Source organism: Melanerpes formicivorus, unplaced genomic scaffold (genome assembly GCF_026170545.1).
Source record: "Melanerpes formicivorus ecotype bairdi unplaced genomic scaffold, bMelFor1.0.p_v2 SCAF_183, whole genome shotgun sequence".
Lineage (NCBI taxonomy): Eukaryota > Metazoa > Chordata > Aves > Piciformes > Picidae > Melanerpes > Melanerpes formicivorus.
The window spans coordinates 399,064-420,874 of NW_027142535.1; the positions used below are offsets into that span (position 1 = coordinate 399,064).

The 21,811-nt window shown below is 57.4% G+C and overlaps 1 protein-coding gene across 5 annotated transcripts in view; it reads left to right on the plus strand.

The window, feature by feature from the left end:
- Positions 1–5,310: 5,310 nt before the first annotated feature.
- Positions 5,311–21,811, plus strand: part of MFSD1 (major facilitator superfamily domain containing 1) — a 30,312-nt gene continuing 13,811 nt past the window's right edge. For 3 of the 5 annotated variants that reach the window (XM_068169455.1, XM_068169459.1, XM_068169458.1), the window contains exons 1-9: positions 8,978–9,080; positions 9,158–9,210; positions 10,254–10,366; positions 10,767–10,809; positions 11,909–11,976; positions 13,885–13,993; positions 17,111–17,213; positions 18,058–18,156; positions 19,260–19,371. In XM_068169455.1, coding sequence (XP_068025556.1) covers positions 9,062–9,080; positions 9,158–9,210; positions 10,254–10,366; positions 10,767–10,809; positions 11,909–11,976; positions 13,885–13,993; positions 17,111–17,213; positions 18,058–18,156; positions 19,260–19,371 — 719 coding nt within the window. In that variant the 5' untranslated portion in view covers positions 8,978–9,061. Of the gene's footprint in view, positions 7,927–8,943; positions 9,081–9,157; positions 9,211–10,253; positions 10,367–10,766; positions 10,810–11,908; positions 11,977–13,884; positions 13,994–17,110; positions 17,214–18,057; positions 18,157–19,259; positions 19,372–21,811 lie in introns of those variants that run through there. The other 2 variants (XM_068169456.1, XM_068169460.1) reach the window with 2 other exon arrangements.

Consider the following 21,811-nt stretch of genomic DNA (forward strand, 5'->3'; position numbering starts at 1 on the left):
GAAAGGAACTGTGAATGGAGAGCCATGTCCCACCCTTGGTCTCACCCAAGCAAACAGAGATGATTTAAAGGCAGATTGCTGTGTAGGTTGTAAAAGAGGGAGAGCTTGTGCTTTCCCTTGTGTAAGCCATGATGACTGAGCAGGGTTTTTCCAGGCAGACAGCTCAGAGCTCTCTTGCCACCTTGCCTCATCTTTTCGCAAGCAGTCCTGGCTGACCTTGCTCCCAGAGGTGAATGTGACAAACAATGGCAGGGCAGCCAGTGCTGAGCCTGTTTAAAGCACAATCATGGGAAATGCTGATGACCTCCCAGTGCCACCAAGTCCTTTCCCTTCCCCTGGCAACACCTATGGCTTGGCTCCACCACTCTGCTGCTGGCTTCTGCTTCCTTGACTTCCTGCTTTAGCCTGGAGAAGAGGAGGCTCAGGGGAGACCTTCTTGCTCTCTGCAACTCCCTGAAGGGAGGTTGTGGCCAGGAGGGAGTTGGTCTCTTCTCCCAGGCAATCAGCACCAGAACAGGAGGACACAGTCTCAAGCTGTGCCAGGGGAGGTTTAGGCTGGAGGTGAGGAGAAAGTTCTCCCCAGAGAGAGTTGTTAGCCATTGGGATGTGCTGCCCAGGGAGGTGGTGGAGTCCCCATCCCTGGAGGTGTTCAAGAGGGGATTGGAGGTGGCACTTGGTGCCATGGGTTAGTAGTCATGAGGTGTTGGGTGACAGGTTGGACTTGGTGATCTCTGAGGTCTTTTCCAACCTTGTTGATTCTGTGACTCTCTTCAGTGAGGTAGTAACCCCCAGGTTCTAGTGGTAGCACTTTAATGGCACAATGAAATCGCATCACAGCAGCACTAAGATACTAAATTACACCCAGCTTGGAGTTGGGGCTGTTCAGCCTGGAGAAGGCTCCTGGAGACCTTCTGGTGGCCTTTCAGTGCTTAAAAGAGCTGAGCAAAAAGCTGGGGCCAGACTTTTGAGCAGGACCTGTTGTGACAGGACAAGAGGTGATGGTTTGAAACAAAAAGGGAAATTCAGGCTGGAGAGAAGAAGGAATTTTTTATGCCAAGGGTGGTGAGAGCCTGTCCCAGGTTGCCCAGAGAGGTGGGAGATGCCCCATGGCTGGAACCATCCCAGGCCAGGTTGTCTGGGCCTCTGAGCCACCTGCTCTAGTTGCAGCTGTCCCTGCTGAGTGCAGGGGGGTTGGACTGGATGAGCTTGAAAGGTCCCTTCCCACCCAGCCCATGCTGGGTTCTAAGATGCACTTTAGAAACACATTGCCCAGAGAAGGGCAGCAGAGCTGGGGAAGGGTCTGGAGAGCAGGGCTGGGGAGGAGCAGCTGAGGGAGCTGGGGGTGTTCAGCCTGGAGAAAGGGAGGCTGAGGGAGACCTCAGTGCTCTCTGCAGCTCCCTGAAAGGAGGTTGAAGCCGGGTGGGGGTTGGTCTCTTCTCTCAAGTAACAAGAAATAGGACAAGAGGAAATAGCCTCAAGTTGCCCCAGGGGAAGTCTAGGCTGGACATCAGGACATGAGGAACGATTTCTTCCCCAAGAGGGTGGTGAAGGCCTGGCCCAGGCTGCCCAGGCCAGTGGTGGAGTCCCCATCCCTGGAGGGGTTTCAGAGCTGTGGTGCTGAGGGCCATGGTGTAGTGGTGAGGTGGCAGTGCTGGGGTAAGGGTTGGACTGGCTGCTCCTAAAGGTCTTTTCCAACCTAAACAATTCTGTGACTGTGATTATTTTTGCTCTCCTTCTGGCCTCTAATAAGCAACTTCAGATGCTGGCAGTGAAGGCAGCACTTGAGAGGAAGCTGGGTATATTTATTTTAGGCATAAACCCTGGCTTCTTAACAAGGCACTTCAAGTGGAGGAGGTCTGAGGTGAAGCTCTGCCTTCTGAAGGCAGCTATTGATCCTGAGAGGAAGTGCCTGGGGAGCCCAGGCAGGAGTCAGCAGCACCTGCTGTAACCCCAGACAGGCTGCTGGCAGCAGCCAGCCGAGAGCTGCTGCGGACTCTGGGCTGTAGGAAACACTTCCTGATGCAAACAGTGAAGGGACCTGAACACTGAAGGGGGTCTCATGATGTCACCCCATCCAGGTGAAAGCTTCAGAGGAGGGAACAGAAATCTTCTCAGGTAGAAATAAGGAAAAACTTCATCACTTTGAGGCCGCTGGAGCCCCCTTCAAGGGGCTGGGGCCAGGCTCTCATCAGTGGTGCCCCAGGGACAAGACAAGGAGCAGTGGGCACAAAGTGGACCCCAGGAGGTTCCATGTGAACAGGATAGAAAGTTGTTTGGTGTGAGGGTGCTGGAGGCCTGGAGCAGGCTGCCCAGAGAGGTTGTGGAGTCTCCTCTGGAGAGCTTCCAGTGTCCCTTGGCCACTGTGCTCCTGAGCAAGCTGCTGTGGGTGCCCTGCTTCAGCAGGGGGATTGGACCAATGATAGGATAGGATAGGGTAGGATAGGATAGGATAGGATAGGATAGGATAGGATAGGATAGGATAGGATTAACCAGGTTGGAAGAGCTCTTTGAGATCATCCAGTCTAACCTATCACCCAGGACCATTCGATCAACTAAACCATGGCACCTCCAGAGGTCCCTTCCAACCCCACCATGCTGGGGTCTGGGATTCCTCAGGTTTACCACTGCTTTTTCTCACTTGGCTGAGAGATGCTGAGCACCACCAGCAGCCCCTCAGGTTGGAGCAGAGGAGCATCTAAGTTGCTGTTTGGGAGCTGGAGTTTTGTGTGGCTTATCCTAAGACAACAACATCAGTAGTAAAGCATTACTGGGGGCCAACACAGAGGCTGCCCAGGGAGGTTGTGGATTCCCCATTCCCTGGAGGTGTTCCAGGCCAGGCTGCATGAGGCCTTGAGCAAGCTGGGCTGGTGGGAGCTGCCCCTGCCCATGGTAGGGGGTTAAAACCAGGTCTGTTTGCTGAGTACCCAGAGCACAGGGAAATGAGGGAAGCCTTGTGACAGCACAGAGATCCTCTTACAGCTTCCACACGTGGTGCTGTGCCAGCAGGACCCTTCACTGCTGGGTGGTGCCTATTTCCTCACAGCCTCCCCTCTGCCTGAACTCCAAGCCAGTTGCTGTGGACATCAAGATTCATAGATCACAGGATGGGTTGGACTGGAAGGCACCTCAAAGCTCATGCAGTTCCAACCCCAGGGACCCCTCCCACCAGCCCAGGTTGCTCAGGGCCTCATCCAGCCTGGCCTTGAGCACCTCCAGGCAGGAGACATCCACAGCCTCCCTGGGCAGCCTGTGCCAGGCTCTCCCCACCCTCATTGGAAAGAATTTCTTCTTAATCTCCAGCCTAAATCTCCACTCCTTCACCTTCAATCCATTGCCCCTTATCCTGTCACTCCCAGCCATTGCAAACGTTTGCTCCCCAGCTCTCCTGTAGCCTCCTTTAGGTACTGGAAGGCTGCTCTGAGGTCTCCCTGGAGCCCTCTCTTCTCCAGGCTGAGCCACGATGATGGTGGCCCGGGTCTGAGCATGACCATGGGTGGAGCCTTCAGCAAAGTGTCCCTCACAGCCCCCAGGGAGCCAATTATCCCATTTGGAGCTCATTTATTTGTCTGGCTTCCTCGAAGACGTGTCAGGAGCTGTGATTCATCCCCCAGTTCTTCCCAGTCCCCTGGGACCTGTGAAAGGGTTCTCAGCAGTGTTTCTTTTCCACTTCCTGGAAGCACTTGGTGTTTGGGGCAGGTTGCTGGGCTACCTTCTGCTGCTGGACACCTTCCATGGCCACACCACAGCCAAGGCTGGCTGCTGAAATGTTATCTCCTGGGTGTGACATCCGTGACATTACCTCCCTGAAAGTCCCAGGCCTCTGGGTCTGTAGGAAGATGGCTTTTCCAAAGGGGGCACAGAGGGGTGAGGCTGGCTGTGGGAAGCACTCCCAGGGAATAAAGGCTGGGGATGTGCTGAGAGCAGGCTAAGGAGCTCACACAAAACTGGGTTCTTGCTGCTTCAGCAGAAAGTGCAGTGACATGGGAGGCAGGGCTGGGGAAAGCCAGGCTGGAGGCTGAGATGATGCTGGGACAGTGAGAGGTGGAAGCAGGAGAGTCCTTTATGGAAGATGCTTCCAAAGAGTCCCCCCTCCCTGGAGGTGTTCAGGGCCAGGCTGGATGAGGCCTTGAGCAGCCTGGGCTGGTGGGAGGTGTCCCTGCCCATGGCAGGGGGTTGGAACTGGATGGTGCTGTCTGCTTTCTGAGAGCAGCCCTGTGCCTGCAGGGCCAAGGGCATCCTGGCCTGCATCAGGCACAGTGTGGCCAGCAGGAGCAGGGAGGTCATCCTGCCCTGTGCTCAGCACTGCTCAGGCCACACCTTGAGTCCTGTGTCCAGTTCTGGGGCCCTCAGTTTAAGAAGGACATTGAGAGACTTCACGGTGTCCAGAGAAGGGCAACAAGGCTGGGGAGGGGTCTGGGGCACAGCCCTGTGAGGAGAGGCTGAGGGAGCTGGGGTTGCTTAGCCTGGAGAAGAGGAGGCTCAGGGGAGACCTCATTGCCCTCTACAACTCCCTGAAGGGAGGTTGTAGCCAGGAGGGGGTTGGTCTCTTCTCCCAGGCACCCAGCACCAGAACAAGAGGACACAGTCTCAAGCTGTGCCAGGGGAAGTTTAGGCTGGAGGTGAGGAGAAAGTTCTTCCCAGAGAGAGTTGTTAGCCATTGGAATGTGCTGCCCAGGGAGGTGGTGGAGTCCCCATCCCTGGAGGTGTTCAAGAGGGGATTGGATGTGGCACTTGGTGCCATGGTCTAGTCATGAGGTCTGTGGTGCCAGGTTGGACTTGCTGATCTCTGAGGTCTCTTCCACCCTTGGTGATTCTGTGACTCTGTGACCTTGGACTAATGAGATAAGAAACTAACTTTTTTTTTCTTCTCCCTTAACAACTGCTTTGAGCTCACAGAATTTCCCTTAATATCCATTTCCTCTCTTTAATCCTTTTTGGGGAAAAAAGGAGGAAGGGGGGAAGGGGTTTGGGGGGAACCCTCCTCCCAAAGGAGGGAGTCTTCTGTGCTGCATTCTTCCCTGTATCTGTCAGTACTGTATGTTGTGTACACATTCACTGCATCTCATCCTGCCTGTAAAAGCACAGCCTTCCCCTTTTGCTTCTCCAACTGAGTTAGCTGTGGTTTGTGTGAGAGGGGAGCATTGATCTTTTCTCACCACCACAACCACCTTCTGCTTTTGGGGCCCTGCTTTTTAATTCACAGAATCACAGACTGGGTTGGGTTGGAAGGGACCTCAAAGGCCATCCAGTTCCAAGCCCCTGCCATGGGCAGGGACACCTCCCCCCAGCCCAGGCTGCTCAAGGCCTCACCCAGCCTGGCCCTGAACACCTCCAGAGAGGGGACATCCCCAGCCTCCCTGGGCAGCCTGTGCCAGAGTCCCCCCAGCCTCACTCACTGGGAAGAATTTCTTCTTCATCTCCAGTCTCAATCTCCCCTCCTCAAGCTTCAATCCATTCCCTCTCATCCTAGCACTACAACTCCTTGTAAAGTCCCTTCCTGGCTTTCTTCTAGGCCCCCTTCAGGTACTGGAAGGCTGTTCTAAGGTCTCCCCAATATTTCTAAGTTCCTGTCAGTGACCTTAAACCATCCTGACCTCAGCCTTGCTGGCTGGGAATCGCTCCATGAGGTGAGGACTCTGTTATTCTAAAGCTCTCTGTGTCCTTGCCTTGCACACACACTGCTCCAGATGTGTAATTTCTGTGAACAGCTGGAAGGAAGGCTGAAGGAGATCTTTCCCCCTTCCCCCCAAAAAAAAACACCTCTCTGAGAGCAAAGCTCTTGTCCTGAGGAACCTCCTGAGGTTGGAAAGGATGCTCTGCCAAAGAAAACATTCCCTCCACTCCCAGCTGAGTCAGACACCAAGCCTCAGGGCTCCTTTTTCTAAGAGCACTCAGCAAGAAAGATTAATTTTAGATTAATCTTAATCCCCAAAGCTCATTCAAACCCCTGGCTGCTCCATAAGGAAATGGGGGACCAGGGGCTGCCTCTGCAGCCCAACTGCTCAGGTCATGTATGAAACACTACCCACAGGGAGTGTAAGAGAAGCAGCAGTGTGTGACACACCGTGCCTCTGGACCGAGCCCTGCGGGGGGACAGCTCAAATCCCGGGGTCAGTTCTGGGCCCTCACTCCAGGAAGGACACTGAGGAGCTGGGGCAGGGCCAGAGAAGGGCAGCAGAGCTGGGGAAGGGTCTGGAGAGCAGGGCTGGGGAGGAGCAGCTGAGGGAGCTGGGGGCGTTCAGCCTGGAGCAGAGGAGGCTGAGGGAGACCTCATTGCTCTCTGCAGCTCCCTGAGAGGAGGCTGGAGCCAGGTGGGGTTGGGCTCTGCTCCCAAGGAACAAGTGACAGAGAGATGCAGTGGCTGTAAGTTGCCCCAGGGGAGGTTTATGTTGTGCATGAGGAACAATTTCTTCCCCAGAAGGGTTGCCAAGGCCTGGCCCAGGCTGCCCAGGGCAGTGGTGGAGTGCCCATGCCTGGAGGGGTTTCAAAGCTGTGCAGATGTGGTGCTGAGGGCCATGGTTTGGTGGTGAGCTGGCAGTGAGGGGTTAAGGGCTGGACTGGATGATACTAGAGGTCTTTTCACCCCTTCACCATCCTGTGGTTCCATATGCCTGTGGCTGTCAGCACAGTGCCAGTGTGTGCTGAGTGCCAAGCTTTAAACAGCTCCAGGTTCCTTCAGGGAAGAAGGCTAAGTGCCTGAGAGACACCAGACCATTTCCAGGGGAGTCCACCAGGGAAAGATTCATTCTCCTGACATTCCCACACTTTGGAACCTCCACTGCTTCTTCAGAGGGATGCACCTGAAACAGTTTGCAACCAAGCCCAGCAGTGTGGGAAGGAAGCTTTGGTGTGGCCTACAGCACCCAGTGGTTGGTGTGACACAGCAGCAGGGCTTGCTGCCTGGGAATGGAGGAAGTTCACACCCTTGACAAGGACTTTGCTCCCCTCCCTCGGGCTGAAGACCAAGTGAAAGCTCTTTGGCACCAGGGCTGCAGTGTTCATTCTTTGGAGATGAAAGCATAGAGGCAGGAATGGATTCAATTCAAGAAAGAGGTTGAGCTGCTGGAAGGTGTCCAGAGAAGGGCAACAAAGCTGGGGAGGGGTCTGGAGCACAGCCCTGTGAGGAGAGGCTGAGGGAGCTGGGGTTGCTTAGCCTGGAGAAGAGGAGGCTCAGGGAGACCTCATTGCCCTCTACAACTCCCTGAAGGGAGGCTGTAGCCAGGTGGGGGTTGGTCTCTTCTCCCAGGCACCCAGCACCAGAACAAGAGGACACAGTCTCAAGCTGTGCCAGGGGAAGTTTAGGCTGGATCTTAGAAGGAAGTTCTTCACAGAGAGATTGCCTCCTGGAGTGTGCTGCCCAGGGAGGTGGTGTGGTCAGCATCCCTGGAGGTGTTTAAGAAGGGCCTAGATGAGGCACTTAGTGCCATGGTCTGGTTGATTGGATAGGGTTGGGGGATCAGTTGGACTTGATGATCTTGGAGGTCTCTTCCAACCTGGCTGATTCTGTGATTCTGTGGATGGGAACAAGAAGCCATTTCCAGCCAACTCCATCACAGGGCTCACAGCCTGCCCTCACCAAGCCTGTAAATACATCATGGGAGGAGATCACCACAGAGACTGCATTCTCCTCTTCAGCTGAGGTCTGTTCCTACCACCCAGCAACTTGGCTCTCAGGCTGCCACACATTCCAAGTATCCCACAAGAACGTCTCCTTTCCCACCAGAGCAGAAAGCCTCCTGGTGTCCCCACCTAGCTCTGTGTCTCTCTGCTTCAGTTACTCGGATTCCTAAAGCAGATCTCTTATCAAACTACTTTTTCCCTGCCCTCAAGGGTGAACATTTTATGCACATCAAGCAGTCCTTCATCAGGCATTTCCTCCAGCCTCGTCACTGAACTTGTCTGGAGAGGCTCCAAGGCGTGGGTAAGGTGGGTTGGTTTCCCTTCCTTCTCTCTCCAGGCTGCAGCCCAGAGCTGAGCAGAACTTTGCAAGCAAAGAGTTTGGTTCAGCAGCACCACTGCTGCTTGAACTCTGTGATTCTTTGCTGCCACAGCTGATCTTTCCTTTCCGTCCAAGTGGAGCCGCTCATCTCTGTGCAGCTCCCTGGATCTGAGGAAGTTATTTCCACTCTCGAGCGGCGCTGAGGGGGGCGGTGCTGAGGCGGGGGGGCGGTGCTGAGGCTGGGGGGCGGTGCTGAGGCTGAGGGGGGCGGTGCTGAGGCTGAGGGGGTGGGCGCTGAGGCTGGGGGCGGTGCTGAGGCGGGGGGGCGGTGCTGAGGCTGGGGGGGCGGTGCTGAGGCTGGGGGGCGGTGCTGAGGCGGGGGGGCGGTGCTGAGGCTGGGGGGCGGTGCTGAGGCTGAGGGGGGCGGTGCTGAGGCTGGGGGCGGTGCTGAGGCGGGGGGGCGGTGCTGAGGCTGGGGGGGCGGCGCTGAGGCGGGGGGGCGGTGCTGAGGCTGGGGGGCGGTGCTGAGGCTGAGGGGGGCGGTGCTGAGGCTGAGGGGGGCGGTGCTGAGGCTGAGGGGGCGGTGCTGAGGCTGAGGGGGTGGGCGCTGAGGCTGGGGGCGGTGCTGAGGCGGGGGGGCGGTGCTGAGGCTGGGGGGCGGTGCTGAGGCTGGGGGGGCGGTGCTGAGGCTGGGGGCGGCGCTGAGGCGGGAGGGCGGTGCTGAGGCTGGGGGGGCGGTGCCGAGGGGGGCGGTGCTGAGGCTGGGGGGGCGGTGCTGAGGGGGGCGGTGCTGAGGCCGAGTGGGGCTGGGGCTGCTGGGCTAAGGGCTCGAGCTACGGGCAGGAAGGCCTCTCCCGGACACGCAGCGGCCGGGGCTCCCCCGCGGGGGGGCTGCTCACGTGACGCGGCTCGGTCACGCGGGGCCCGGCACGTGACGCGCCGGCCATGGCGGAGGAGCAGCGCGCGCTGCTGGGCGCCGGCGGGGAGGGCATCGGGGAGGGCATCGGGGAGGGCATTGGGGAGGGCATCGGGGAGGGCGGCAGCTCGCCCCGGCCCCTCCGCACCCTGCCCGCCCTCTGCGACCCGCGCCGCCTGCCGCACCGCCTCCTCGTCCTCACCCTCATGTGCTTCCTGGGCTTCGGTGGGTGCCGGGGGCGGCCGGGGCGGGAACGGGGGGCGCCGGCGGCAGCGCTCTGAGGCTTCCCGTTCTCCTTGCAGGCAGCTACTTCTGCTACGACAACCCGGCGGCGCTCCAGACGCAGGTGCAGCGGGTGAGTAGCCGCTCCCTGCTGCTGGGGGGGAAGGGGCAGAGGCACAGGCTGCGGGGGGTCGGGAGGGACCCGCAGAGGGCATGGTGGCCGAGCCCCCGCGGGCAGCAGGGACCCGGCGGGCAGCAGGGACCCCGGGGGCAGCAGGGACCCCGCGGGCAGCAGGGACCCGGCGGGCAGCAGGGACCCCGCGGGCAGCAGGGACCCCGGGGGCAGCAGGGACCCCGGGGGCTGCAGGGACCCGGCGGGCAGCAGGGACCCCGCGGGCAGCAGGGACCCCGCGGGCAGCAGGGACCCCGCGGGCTGCAGGGACCCCGGGGGCTGCAGGGACCCCGGGGGCAGCAGGGACCCGGCGGGCAGCAGGGACCCCGGGGGCTGCAGGGGCCCCGGGGGCAGCAGGGACCCCGGGGGCAGCAGGGACCCCGGGGGCTGCAGGGACCCGGCGGGCAGCAGGGACCCCGCGGGCTGCAGGGACCCCGCGGGCTGCAGGGACGCCTCCAGCGAGAGCAGGCTGCTGAGGGCTGCACTGAGTCTGCTGTTGAATCTCCCCAGGGACGAGGCCTCAGCCGCATCCCTGGGCAGCCTGCTCCAGTGCCTCCTCACGCTCACTGTGCAGGCTTCCTCCGGCTGTCCCTCCTGACTCTGCCCTGCTCCAGTTCCAAACCACTGCCCCTTGTCCTGTCCCCGCAGCCCCTTCTGAGCAGTCCCTCCCCAGCCTGCCCGCAGGTCCCCTTCAGGTACTGAAATGTAGTTACAAGGTCTCCCTGGAACCTTCACTTCTCAGACTCCAATGTTTTCAGCCTGTCTTCAAGGCAGAGGTTCTCCAGCCCTCTGATCGTCTTTGTGGCCTCCTCGGGACCTGCTCCAGCAGGTCCATGTCCCTCTCCTATTGGAGGCCCCGTATCTGGACACAGTCGGTCTCAGCAGAGCAGAGATGAGGGAGGTGTGGGCAGTTTCCAGGTCAGAAAGTGTCCTTGTGTGTAAGAAGTGCCTGTAATTACCTGAGAACTAATTACTCTTCTCAATCCCTCCCTTGCATCATGTAGGATATGAAGATGAGCACAGCCCAGTTCATGACACTTTATGCCTGGTACTCCTGGCCCAATGTGGTCCTCTGCTTCTTTGGAGGCTTTCTGATAGACAGAGTGTTTGGGATACGGTAGGTGTGATGGTGGTGTCACTCCTCTTCACCCCCTGCTGGACTTGAATGTTCTGTTAGTGCCCCTCCTGACAGACTGCAAGTGCAGCTGAGGCTTTTGCCACAGAGAGATTCTTCCAGTTAGAATAATCTTTTTCATTACTCTTTTCCCCCACCTGATCTGGGAGTTTCCAGGTAAATAAAGGAACTTCTTTCCCTTTATGGCTTAAACAAAACCACTTCAGGACTGCCAGCCTTTACTACCTTTTGACAAGGAAGTTTCCAAGCTGCAGTGTTTCCTGCAGAGCCCCCTTATTGCGTGTTAGCCTCCCCTGGTTTCCTTGCTGTGCCTCTGAAACAATCTTTCTGTAAGGAGGGAGAGCTTCTGTCTCTGCAGTGAGTGATTTTGTTTGTTTTGCAGGTTGGGCACAATAATATTTAGCATCTTTGTTTGTGTTGGGCAGGTAAGTGCAAAGGGGAGAGTGAAGGAGGGTGTGCCTGAAGCTTCTCTGCTTGGGGGGGGGGAGAGAAGCCCAGATGGACTCTGACATCATAGTGATTGTTTCAGGCAGGAGTGGGCAGGTGAAGGGAACAGAGATGAGGGAACTGTGAGTTGTATTGGGGTGGTTGGGAACAGATGAGGCAACTGGGACAGGCGTTGTCAGGAGGTGTTGGGTGACAGGTTGGGCTTGATGATCTCTGAGGTCTTTTCCAACCCTACTGAGTCTGTGATCTTCTCCTCCCTGCTCTGGCCCAGTGAAGCTCTAGCTGGAGTCCTGGATCCAGCTCTGGGCTCCTCAGTTCAGGAGAGACAGAGAACTACTGAGTATAAAGCTGCTGGGGGCCCTGGAGCAGCTCTGTGAGGAGCCCTGGGGCTGTTGAGCCTGCAGAAGAGCAGCCCCAGAGGGCAGCTGAGCAATGCTCAGCAAGAGACAAAGGAGCTGTGGGGGGCAAGAGGCTGGGGCCAGGCTCTGCTGAGTGGTGCCCAGGGACAGGACAAGGGGCAGAGGGCACAAACTGGAACCCAGCAGGTTCCATCTGAAGAGGAGGAGAAAGTTGTTTGGTGTGAGGCTGCTGGAGGCCTGGGGCAGGCTGCCCAGAGAGGTTGTGGAGTCTCCTGGTCTGGAGAGCACCCAAACCCCACCCTGGGCATCGTGCTCCTGGGCTACCTGCTGTGGGTGCCCTGCTGGAGCAGGGGGAGGTTGGACTGAGTGATCTCCAGGGGCCCCTTCTACCTCCCACCATGCTGGGATGTTGTTATGAGTGAAATAGAGATGCAAAGGAACCAGAGTGTTTTACCTGTTGAATGTAGGTGCATTTGGGTAGGGCCTGGTGATAGAGGTGGAGCATGACTTGAGTCTCTAGAAGTGCTTGCTGAGTGCAGTCTCAAGGATGAGCTGAGCTGGGTAATTATAAGGATGATGGATAAGGCAAAAAGCTGGGAGTAGGAAGCAGGTGTGACCTATTTCTTCAGGTCTGGGAAGGGAAGAGTCCTTCTGTTTCAGTTTGGGGATGCTTCTGGTTTGCTCCATGCTTCAAACATCATATTTGTTTCCCTGGCAGGCCATTTTTGCTCTGGGAGCACTGCTTAATGCTTTCTGGCTGATGGATGCAGGTAGATTCGTATTTGGGTAAGTCAAGGAGAGTACAGTGTGTGCTTCCTGAGGGCTTGCTGTGTCCTGGGAAGTTGCTGCCACCTTTGCACTGTTGGGGTCTGAGCCCTCTTAACCTGGGGCAGTCACATTCTCAGTCTAATTTAGTTAGCAAACAAGAAAACCCAGGGCCTTGCAGCTCTTGCTGAGCTCAGAAATCACACAGTGTCAGGGGCTGGAAGGGACCTCCAGAGCTCAGCCAGAGCAGGTCACACAGGAACACATCCAGGTGGGGTTTGAATCTCTCCAGGGAGGGAGACTCCTCAGCCCCCCTGGGCAGCCTGCTCCAGGGCTCTCTCACCCTCACAGGGAAAAGATTTTCCTTCATGTTTCCATGGAGCTTCCTCTGCCTCAGCTTCCACCACTGCCCCTTGGGCTGGCATTGGGCATCCCCCAGCATAGCCTGGCTCCAGCCTCTGGGCACTGCCCCTGCACAGCTTTATCAGCAGCAGTGAGGTCACCTCCAGGCTCCTCCTCTCCAAGCTACAGAGCCCTCAGCTCCCTCAGGCTCTCCTTCTGAGGAAGATCTTCCACTGCCTTCAGCATTTTAGTGGCTCTGCACTGGACTCTCTTAAGCAGTTCCCTGAGGTCCTTGCTGAGCTGAGGGGCCCAGAACTGGACACACTACTCCATTCTACCCAAATAAAGATGCAGTGGGCCTGGGCTACTTCCTCATTTTCTCCTATTTCTCTCTTCCCCAGTCAAAAGAATTCTTGGAACCAACAAATAGGAGAGGGTGGCAAGAAATGAGAGCAGAAGTCAGCTGGAACAGCAAATTCTGAGTGTTAGAAAATCTGCCTGACTGCAAAGGCTTTCAAAGAATGGTTGAGATTGGAAGGCACCTCAAAGCTCATCCAGTTCCAGCCCCCTGCCATGGGCAGGAGCACCTCCCACCAGCCCAGGCTGATCAGGGCCTCATCCAGCCTGGCCTTGAGCACCTCCAGGCAGGAGACATCCCCAGCCTCCCTGGGCAGCCTGTGCCAGAGTCTCCCCACCCTCACTCTAAAGGATGTCTTCCTAATCTCTAGATGATAATTCTCCCTAATCTAGCTGATTCTGTCAAGTTCAGATCCCAGGTGACATGCCTGCTTTGGGCTTTTGTTTGGGTCAGGTGCTCTCCCCCTCAGCTGTTTAGCAGAGAAATGAGAAGCTGCTGCCCATGCTGTAAGCAACCCAAGGCAATTCCAGTCATTCCCAGACTGCTTGGGACACTGCAATTCTCTGTTAGATTGGCTTTAAAACTTGTATTCCTTATTCATGCACTGGATCTACCAGCAGGCAGATAAATTCCTCTCAAATAGAGCCATAGAATGGTCAGGGCTGGAAGGGACCTCAAGGCTCAGCCAGCTCCAACCCCCTGCCATGGGCAGGGACACCTCACACCACAGCAGGTTGCTCACAGCCACCTCCAGCCTGGCTGCAAACACCTCCAGGGGTGAGGCTGCCACCACCTCCCTGGGCAGCCTGTGCCAGGCTCTCACCACCCTCATGGGGAAGAGCTTCTTCCTCACATCCAATCTCAATCTCCCCACTTCCAGTTCTGCTACATCCCCCCCAGTCCTATCCCTCCCTGACACCCTCAGATCCCTCCCCAGCTTTCTTCAGATCCTGGAAGGCCACCAGAAGGTCTTCTGGGAGCCTTTTCCTCTCCCTACTGAACAGCCCCAGCTCCCTCAGTCTGTCCTCACAGCAGAGCAGCTCCAGCCCTCTGCTCCTCCTCCTGGCCCTTCTCTGGACACCTTCCAGCCCCTCCAGACACTCTCACCGTGGTATTGCCAGCAGCTCCTGGGCTGCTTCTTGGTGTAGTTCACATAATTCCTGGCCTCTGCAGTTAACCTGATTTATGTTTTCTTTGTTTTCCCCTTGCACCCTTGTTTCTCTTTGCAGAATAGGTGGAGAGTCCTTGGCAGTGGCACAGAACACCTATGCAGTCAGTTGGTTTAAAGGCAAGGAGTTGAATCTTGTCTTTGGATTACAGCTGAGCATGGCCAGGATCGTAAGTAAAACTGATTGGAAAGACTTTGTAAAGCTCTTGGAGCTTTAATTCATCAGTCTGAAGGTGTTGAGGCTTGGCTTGGCAGTGAGGCAGGTGGGAACCAGTATTTCTGCTGCTCCTCAGGTACTGCCAGTTAAAAATGGACATGAAATGTCATAGAATAGAAGTGTCATCTGTTAGAGGGCAGGAGAGCTCTGCAGAGGGAGCTGGACAGGCTGGGCAGAGGGGCAGAGTCCAGGGGCAGGAGATTGAACACATCCCAGTGCCAGGTCCTGCACATTGGCCACAGCAACCCCAGGCAGAGCTACAGGCTGGGGGCAGAGTGGCTGAGAGCAGCCAGGCAGAGAGGGACCTGGGGGTGCTGGTGGAGAGCATTTGAACATGAGCCAGCAGTGTGCCCAGGCAGCCAAGAGGGCCAAGGGCATCCTGGCCTGCATCAGGAAGAGTGTGGCCAGCAGGAGCAGGGAGGTCATTCTGCCCTGTGCTCAGCACTGCTCAGGCCACACCTTGAGTCCTGTGTCCAGCTCTGGGCCCCTCAGGTTAGGAAAGAGGTTGAGCTGCTGGAAGGTGTCCAGAGAAGGGCAACAAAGCTGGGGAGGGGTCTGGAGCACAGCCCTGTGAGGAGAGGCTGAGGGGGCTGGGGTTGCTTAGCCTGGAGAAGAGGAGGCTCAGGGGAGACCTCATTGCTCTCTACAACTCCCTGCAGGGAGGTTGTAGCCAGGTGGGGGTTGGTCTCTTCTCCCAGGCACCCAGCACCAGAACAAGAGGACACAGTCTCAAGCTGTGCCAGGGGAGGTTTAGGCTGGAGGTGAGGAAGAAATTCTTCCCAGCAAGAGAGCTTGGCCATTGGGATGTGCTGCCCAGGGAGGTGGTGGAGTCCCCATCCCTGGAGGTGTTCAGGAGGAGACTTGATGGGGTGCTTGGTGCCAGGGTTCAGTTGATTGGATGGTGCTGGGTAGTAGGTTGGACTCAATGATCTCGAAGGTCTCTTCCAACCTGATCTGTTCTATTCTATTTGCTCAGGCTGGAGCTGTGGGCAGGGACACCTCTCAGTTAGGCTTGGCTGATCCAGGGCTGGAGCAGCTCTGCTGTGAGCACAGGCTGAGGGAGCTGGGGCTGAGCAGCCTGGAGAAGGCTCCAGGGGCACCTCAGAGCTGCTGCCAGCACCTGAAGGGAGCCTGCAGGAAGGCTGCAGAGAGACTTTTGCTGAGGGGGTCTGGAGCCAGGCCAAGGGGGAATGGTTTGGAGCTGAGGCAGAGCAGGGTTAGAGTGGAGCTGAGGAAGAAGTTGTTCATTGTGAGGGTGGTGAGCCTCTGGCCCAGGCTGCCCTGGGAGGCTGTGGCTGCCTCCTGCCTGGGGGTGCTCAAGGTCAGGTTGGATGAGGCCCTGGGCAGCCAAGTCCAGTTGAGTCCCTGCCCATGGTGGGGAGGTTGGGGCAGATGACCTCTGAGCTCCCAGCCTGAGCCATTCTTAGGACTCTCTGTAGAAGATTCAATTTGTGGGGTCATTTCCTTGTTGCTGTGGTTCATTTCTTCCACACACTACCAAATCAGCAGGGAATGGCTTCATCAGTGCTGCTGGTGGTTTATGTTCCCTGGGTAGCATCCTCTAATTGGCCCCTGGGATGTGCTGCCCAGGCAGGTGGTGGAGTCCCCATCCAACCTGGTGGCCTTCTATGAGCAGGTGACAAAATTAATAGCTGAGGGGCCAGCAACTGATGTCATTTACCTGGACCTGAGCAAAGCCTTCCACACTGTCCTGCACCACATCCTGGTCTCCAAACTGGTGACACATGGGTGTGATGGGTGACCACCAGATGGATAAGGAACTGGCTTGATGGCTGCACCCAAAGAGTGGCTGTCAATGGCTCCATGTCCCAGTGGAGGCCAGGGACAAGTGGAGTCCCTCAGGGATCAGTCCTGGGACCTGTCTTGTTCAACATCTTTGTGAGTGCCATGGACAGTGGCATTGAGTGCACCCTCAGCAAGTTTGCTGATGACACCAAGCTGTGTGGTGCAGCAGACAGCTGGAGGGAAGGGAGGCCATCCAGAGGGAGCTGGACAGGCTGGAGAGGTGGGCACAGGCCAACCTCATGAAGTTCAATAAGAGCAAGTGCAGGGTCCTGCATCTGGGTCGAGGCAATCCCAGGCACAAATCCAGGCTGGGCAGTGACTGGCTGGAAAGTAGCCCTGAGGAGAGAGACTTGGGGGTGCTGGTGGACAAAAAGCTCAACATGAGCTCTCAGTGTGCACTTGCAGCCCACAAAGCCAATCAGATCCTGGGCTGCATCAGGAGAAGTGTGGCCAGCAGGTCGAGGGAGGTGATCCTCCCCCTCTGCTCAGCCCTGGTGAGACCCCACCTGGAGTACTGCCTCCAGTTTTGGAGCCCCTATTACAAGAGGGATCTGGAGGTGCTGGAAGGTGTCCAGAGAAGGGCCACAAGGATGATCAGAGGGCTGGAGCACCTCTCCTATGAGGACAGACTGAGGGAGTTGGGGCTGTACAGTCTGCAGAAGAGAAGGCTCCGAGGAGACCTCATTGTCGCCTTCCAGTATCTGAAGGGGGCTACAGGAAGGCTGGGGAGGGACTGCTCAGGATCTCAGGCAGTGATAGGACTAGGGGGAATGGAATGAAGCTGGAGGTGGGGAGATTGAGGCTGGAGGGGAGGAGGAAGTTCTTCCCCATGAGAGTGGTGAAGCCCTGGAATGGGTTGTCCAGGGAGGTGGTTGAGGCCCCATCCCTGGAGGTGTTTAAGGCCAGGCTGGCTGAGGCTCTGGCCAGGCTGATCTAGTGTGGGGTGTCCCTGCCCATGGCAGGGGGGTTGGAACTGGCTGATCCTTGTGGTTCCTTCCAACCCTGACTGATACTGTGATACTATGATCCCTGGAGGTGTTCAGGAGGGGATTGGATGTGGCACTGGAGCCATGGTTTAGCTGTCAGGAGGTGTTTGGTGTTAGGTGGTAGGTTGGACTTGAGGATCTCTCAGGTCTTTGCCAGCCTGGCTGATTCTGTGATTCCCTGCCTGTTTTGAACACTGTTCCACAAGCAGTCTGCCTCACACTCATTTTCAGTTCACCTGGTGGTGAAACTATTCCTGACATGCTGCTTCTCTGCCCAGGGGAGCACAGTCAACATGAACATCATGGCGTGGATCTACTCCAGAGTTCAAGATCTTGTGGGCTATACTGGTCCCAGTACCCTTGGGCTGACTCTCATGATAGGTCAGTAATGCTCTGGGGTGGTGCCACTTGCTGCTGTAGGCTTCTGAATCTGAGGGGTGTGCTGAAGTGTTAATGATTGTGGAGAATAAATCTGATGAGGAGAGGCTGAGGGAGCTGGGGATGGTTAGTGTGAAAGAGAGGAGGCTGAGGGAGACCTCATTGCTGTCTACAGCTACCTGCAAGGAGGTTGTGGAGAGGCTGCTGCTGGTCTCTTCTCACAGGTCATTAGTGACAGAACAAGAGGGAATGGCCTCCAGCTGTGACTGGGGAGGTTTAGGCTGGACAGTAGGAAGGAATTTTTCCCATCAGGAGTGGTCAGGGTTGGAATGTGCTGCCCAGGGAGGTGGTGGAGTCCCCAGGCCTGTGTGTTTCAGGGTGGTTTGGCTGTGGTGCTTGGGGCTATGGTTTAGGGGTGAGCCTTGCAGAGCAGGGTTCTGGGTTGGACTTGGTGATGCTGAGGCTCTGTTCCAGCCTGAATGGTTCTGTGATTATTTCTTACTAATTCAAGGAAGCATGAAGGTCCTTCTTGTTGTGGTTCATTTCTTCCACACACTACCAAATCAGCAGGGAATGGTTTCATCAGTGCTGCTGGTGGTTTATGTTCCCTGGGTAGCATCCTCTAATTGGCCCCTGGGATGTGCTGCCCAGGCAGGTGGTGGAGTCCCCATCCCTGGAGGTGTTCAGGAGGGGATTGGATGTGGCACTTGGAGCCATGGTTTAGTCATGAGGTGTTGGGTGACAGCTTGGACTTGCTGATCTCTGAGGTCTTTTCCATCCTTTATGGCTCTATGGCCAAACTGCTGCCTCAGTCACCAGCTCAGGATGTCACCTTGGCTTCTTGCAGGTGGTGTCACATGCCTCTTTTCACTCTCCTGTGCATTAATCCTGGCTTACCTGGACAGGAGAGCAGAGAAACTGCTCTGTAAAGAGCAAGGGAGGACAGGTGAGTGCTGGGGGGTGTTGGGTGCCTCAGTCTGATCCTGTGACCCAGCTGAATGTGTTCCTCTGCTGCATTCTCTGGTCCTGTTCTGGAAGGGGGGTTGGACTCGAGGTGAGGAGAAAGTTCTTCCCAGACAGAGTTAATTGGCCACTGGGATGTGCTGCCCAGGGAGGTGGTGGAGTCCCCGTCCCTGGAGGTGTTCCAGAGGGGATTGGAAGTGGCACTTGGAGCCATGGTTTAGTTAGTCAGGAGGTGCTGGGTGACAGCTTGGACTTGATGATCTCTGAGGTCTTTTCCAACCTTATTGATTCTGTGATCTCCAGAGGTCCCTTCCAGCTCCTGACATCCTGTGAGGTTTTGTTCTGCAGCAGCCCCAGCCACACTGGGCAGGTTTGGCACTTTAAGGGACTGGGTGGCTGTTGTTTAACATCCTTCCCACAGCTGGAGCTGGAATCATCTTTTCTTAGGTCATTTTTACATCAGCAGGAAGCTTTTGAGAGTTTTCAGCACCACTCTCCAGGCAGACCACCATCTGCTGGCTGTAGAAAGCATCTGGAGAGCCTCCCAGCTCACACCAGTTTGATCTGTGCCATTGCCACTGGGCCTGTTTTGGTTGGGATTGGGGTGGGGTTTGGTTTGGCCTCCATTTCAGAGGTGTGCAAAAGCAGGCAGCTTTGCTCCCTCACCTTGTGGTGCCTCCAGTTTCCTCTGCGTGTGTTGGGGTGGAGAGTTGAGACCAATTGAATACCAGTGAATGAAATGCAAGGTCCAAGAGCTGGTGAGAGGGGAGGCTTCAGGCATGATCTTGCTGGCTGGGCAAACATCTCCTGGCACAAAGTGGGGTGGGTTTAATTCTGCTGCACAGTACCTGGAAGAGGCTTAAGAGAGCTTGGACCTCCAGCTTCATGTGGGGTGAGACAATTTGGCAGTGTTGATTTAGGGCTTGGCTGTTCTTGAGCAGCCCTCCCTGTGTAAGCTGCAGGCAAGACAGTGGCAGGGGGTGGTGCTTCAGCAGGGGCTTGGGGGCACCTGGGTGTTTGCTCAGTGTGGGTGAGTTCCAGATGTTTCTGTTGACTCAGACAACCTTCTCTCTTGCTCCCCTCCAGGTGAAGTGATTAAGCTAACAGATGTGAAGGACTTCTCTCTGTCCTTGTGGCTTATATTTGCCATCTGTGTCTGTTACTATGCAGCAGTCTTCCCTTTCATTGGACTTGGAAAGTAAGTGGCTGTCACTGCTGTAGCTCTTCCCCTTGGATGTGTCAGAGATGGTCATAGATCACAGTATCAGTCAGGGTTGGAAGGGACCACAAGGATCATCTAATTTCACCCCCCCTGCCATGGGCAGGGACACCCCACACTAGATCAGCCTGGCCACAGCCTCAGCCAGCCTGGCCTTAAACACCTCCAGGGACAGGGCCCCAACCACCTCCCTGCACAACCCATTCCAGGGCTTCACCACTCTCATGGGGAAGAACTTCCTCCTCCCCTCCAGCCTGAATCTCCCCACCTCCAGCTTCATTCCATTCCCCCCTAGTCCTATCACTGCCTGAGATCCTGAGCAGTCCCTCCCCAGCCTTCCTGGAGCCCCCTGCAGATCCTGGAAGGCCACAATGAGGTCACCTGGGAGCCTTCTCTTCTCCAGACTGAACAGCCCCAACTCCCTCAGTCTGTCCTCACAGCAGAGCAGCTCCAGCCCTCTGCTCCTCCTCCTGGCCCTTCTCTGGACACCTTCCAGCCCCTCCAGATCCTTCCTGGCACAGAGGCTCCAGAACTGGACCCAGAGCTCCAGCTGTGGTCTCAGCAGAGTGGAGCAGAGGGGCAGAATCTCCTCCATCTCTGGAGTCCTCAGCACAGACAGGGATCTGCTGGAGCAGGGCCAGAGGAGGCCACAGCAATGCTGGGAAGATTGGAAGCCTGGAGAAGAGAAGGCTGCAGGGAGAGCTGCTGGTGGCCTCAGTGCTGAAAGGAGCTGAGCAGAAAGCTGGGGACAGAGTTTTGAGCAGGGCCTGATGTGGCAGGACAAGGGTGGGTGGTTTGAGCTGAAGAGGGAGACTCAGGCTGGAGAGACAGGAGAAGCGTTTGACACAGAGTGGTGAGAGCCTGTCCCAGGTTGCCCAGAGCGTGGGGAGGTGCCCATGGCTGCAGCCATCCCAGGCCTGCTTGGTTGGGGCTCTGAGCAGCCTGCTCGAGGTGCAGCTCTCCCTGCTGGCTGAGTGCGCTTGGGCTTAGAAACAGACCTGAGCTCGGTGCAGGCTCTGTGCTGAGTGAGGTGGAAAACACTGAGGTGACTTGGAGAGAGCTCCCAGGCAGTGGTGCAGGACCCTCTCTGCCTTCCCCAGGTTGCCCCTTTGGTCTCTCACAGGGTGCTCAGTGCTAGCATCTCCAGCTTGGCTTAAAGGCTGGTTGTACCTTGGGATGCCTATCCCAAGGGGCAATCTTAAACAGCCCTTAGAGTGTGGAGCCTGAGAAGCAGCTCTTACAGCTCTCTCCAAAGGAGGATCTGTGATGGGGCCTTTGTCAAAGCTGCCTTTAGAAAGCTCCCTGTGAAATCCTGGTGCCCCCAGGCTGCCTGCCTGCCTGCCTTCCTCTGGTGCCCCCAGGCTGCCTGCCTGCCTGCCTTCCTCTGGTGCCCCCAGGCTGCCAGCCTGCCTGCCTTCCTCTGGTGCCCCCAGGCTGCCAGCCTGCCTTCCTCTGGTGCCCCCAGGCTGCCAGCCTGCCTTCCTCTGGTGCCCCCAGGCTGCCAGCCTACCTTCCTCTGGTGCCCCCAGGCTGCCTGCCTGCCTTCCTCTGGTGCCCCCAGGCTGCCTGCCTGCCTTCCTCTGGTGCCCCCAGGCTGCCTGCCTGCCTTCCTCTGGTGCCCCCAGGCTGCCTGCCTGCCTTCCTCTGGTGCCCCCAGGCTGCCTGCCTGCCTTCCTCTGGTGCCCCCAGGCTGCCAGCCTGCCTGCCTTCCTCTGGTGCCCCCAGGCTGCCAGCCTGCCTGCCTTCCTCTGGTGCCCCCAGGCTGCCAGCCTGCCTGCCTTCCTCTGGTGCCCCCAGGCTGCCAGCCTGCCTGCCTTCCTCTGGTGCCCCCAGGCTGCCAGCCTGCCTGCCTTCCTCTGGTGCCCCCAGGCTGCCAGCCTGCCTGCCTTCCTCTGGTGCCCCCAGGCTGCCAGCCTGCCTGCCTTCCTCTGGTGCCCCCAGGCTGCCAGCCTGCCTGCCTTCCTCTGGTGCCCCCAGGCTGCCAGCCTACCTTCCTCTGGTGCCCCCAGGCTGCCAGCCTGCCTGCCTTCCTCTGGTGCCCCCAGGCTGCCTGCCTGCCTGCCTTCCTCTGGTGCCCCCAGGCTGCCAGCCTGCCTTCCTCTGGTGCCCCCAGGCTGCCAGCCTACCTTCCTCTGGTGCCCCCAGGCTGCCTGCCTGCCTTCCTCTGGTGCCCCCAGGCTGCCTGCCTGCCTTCCTCTGGTGCCCCCAGGCTGCCTGCCTGCCTTCCTCTGGTGCCCCCAGGCTGCCTGCCTGCCTTCCTCTGGTGCCCCCAGGCTGCCAGCCTGCCTGCCTTCCTCTGGTGCCCCCAGGCTGCCAGCCTGCCTGCCTTCCTCTGGTGCCCCCAGGCTGCCAGCCTGCCTGCCTTCCTCTGGTGCCCCCAGGCTGCCAGCCTGCCTGCCTTCCTCTGGTGCCCCCAGGC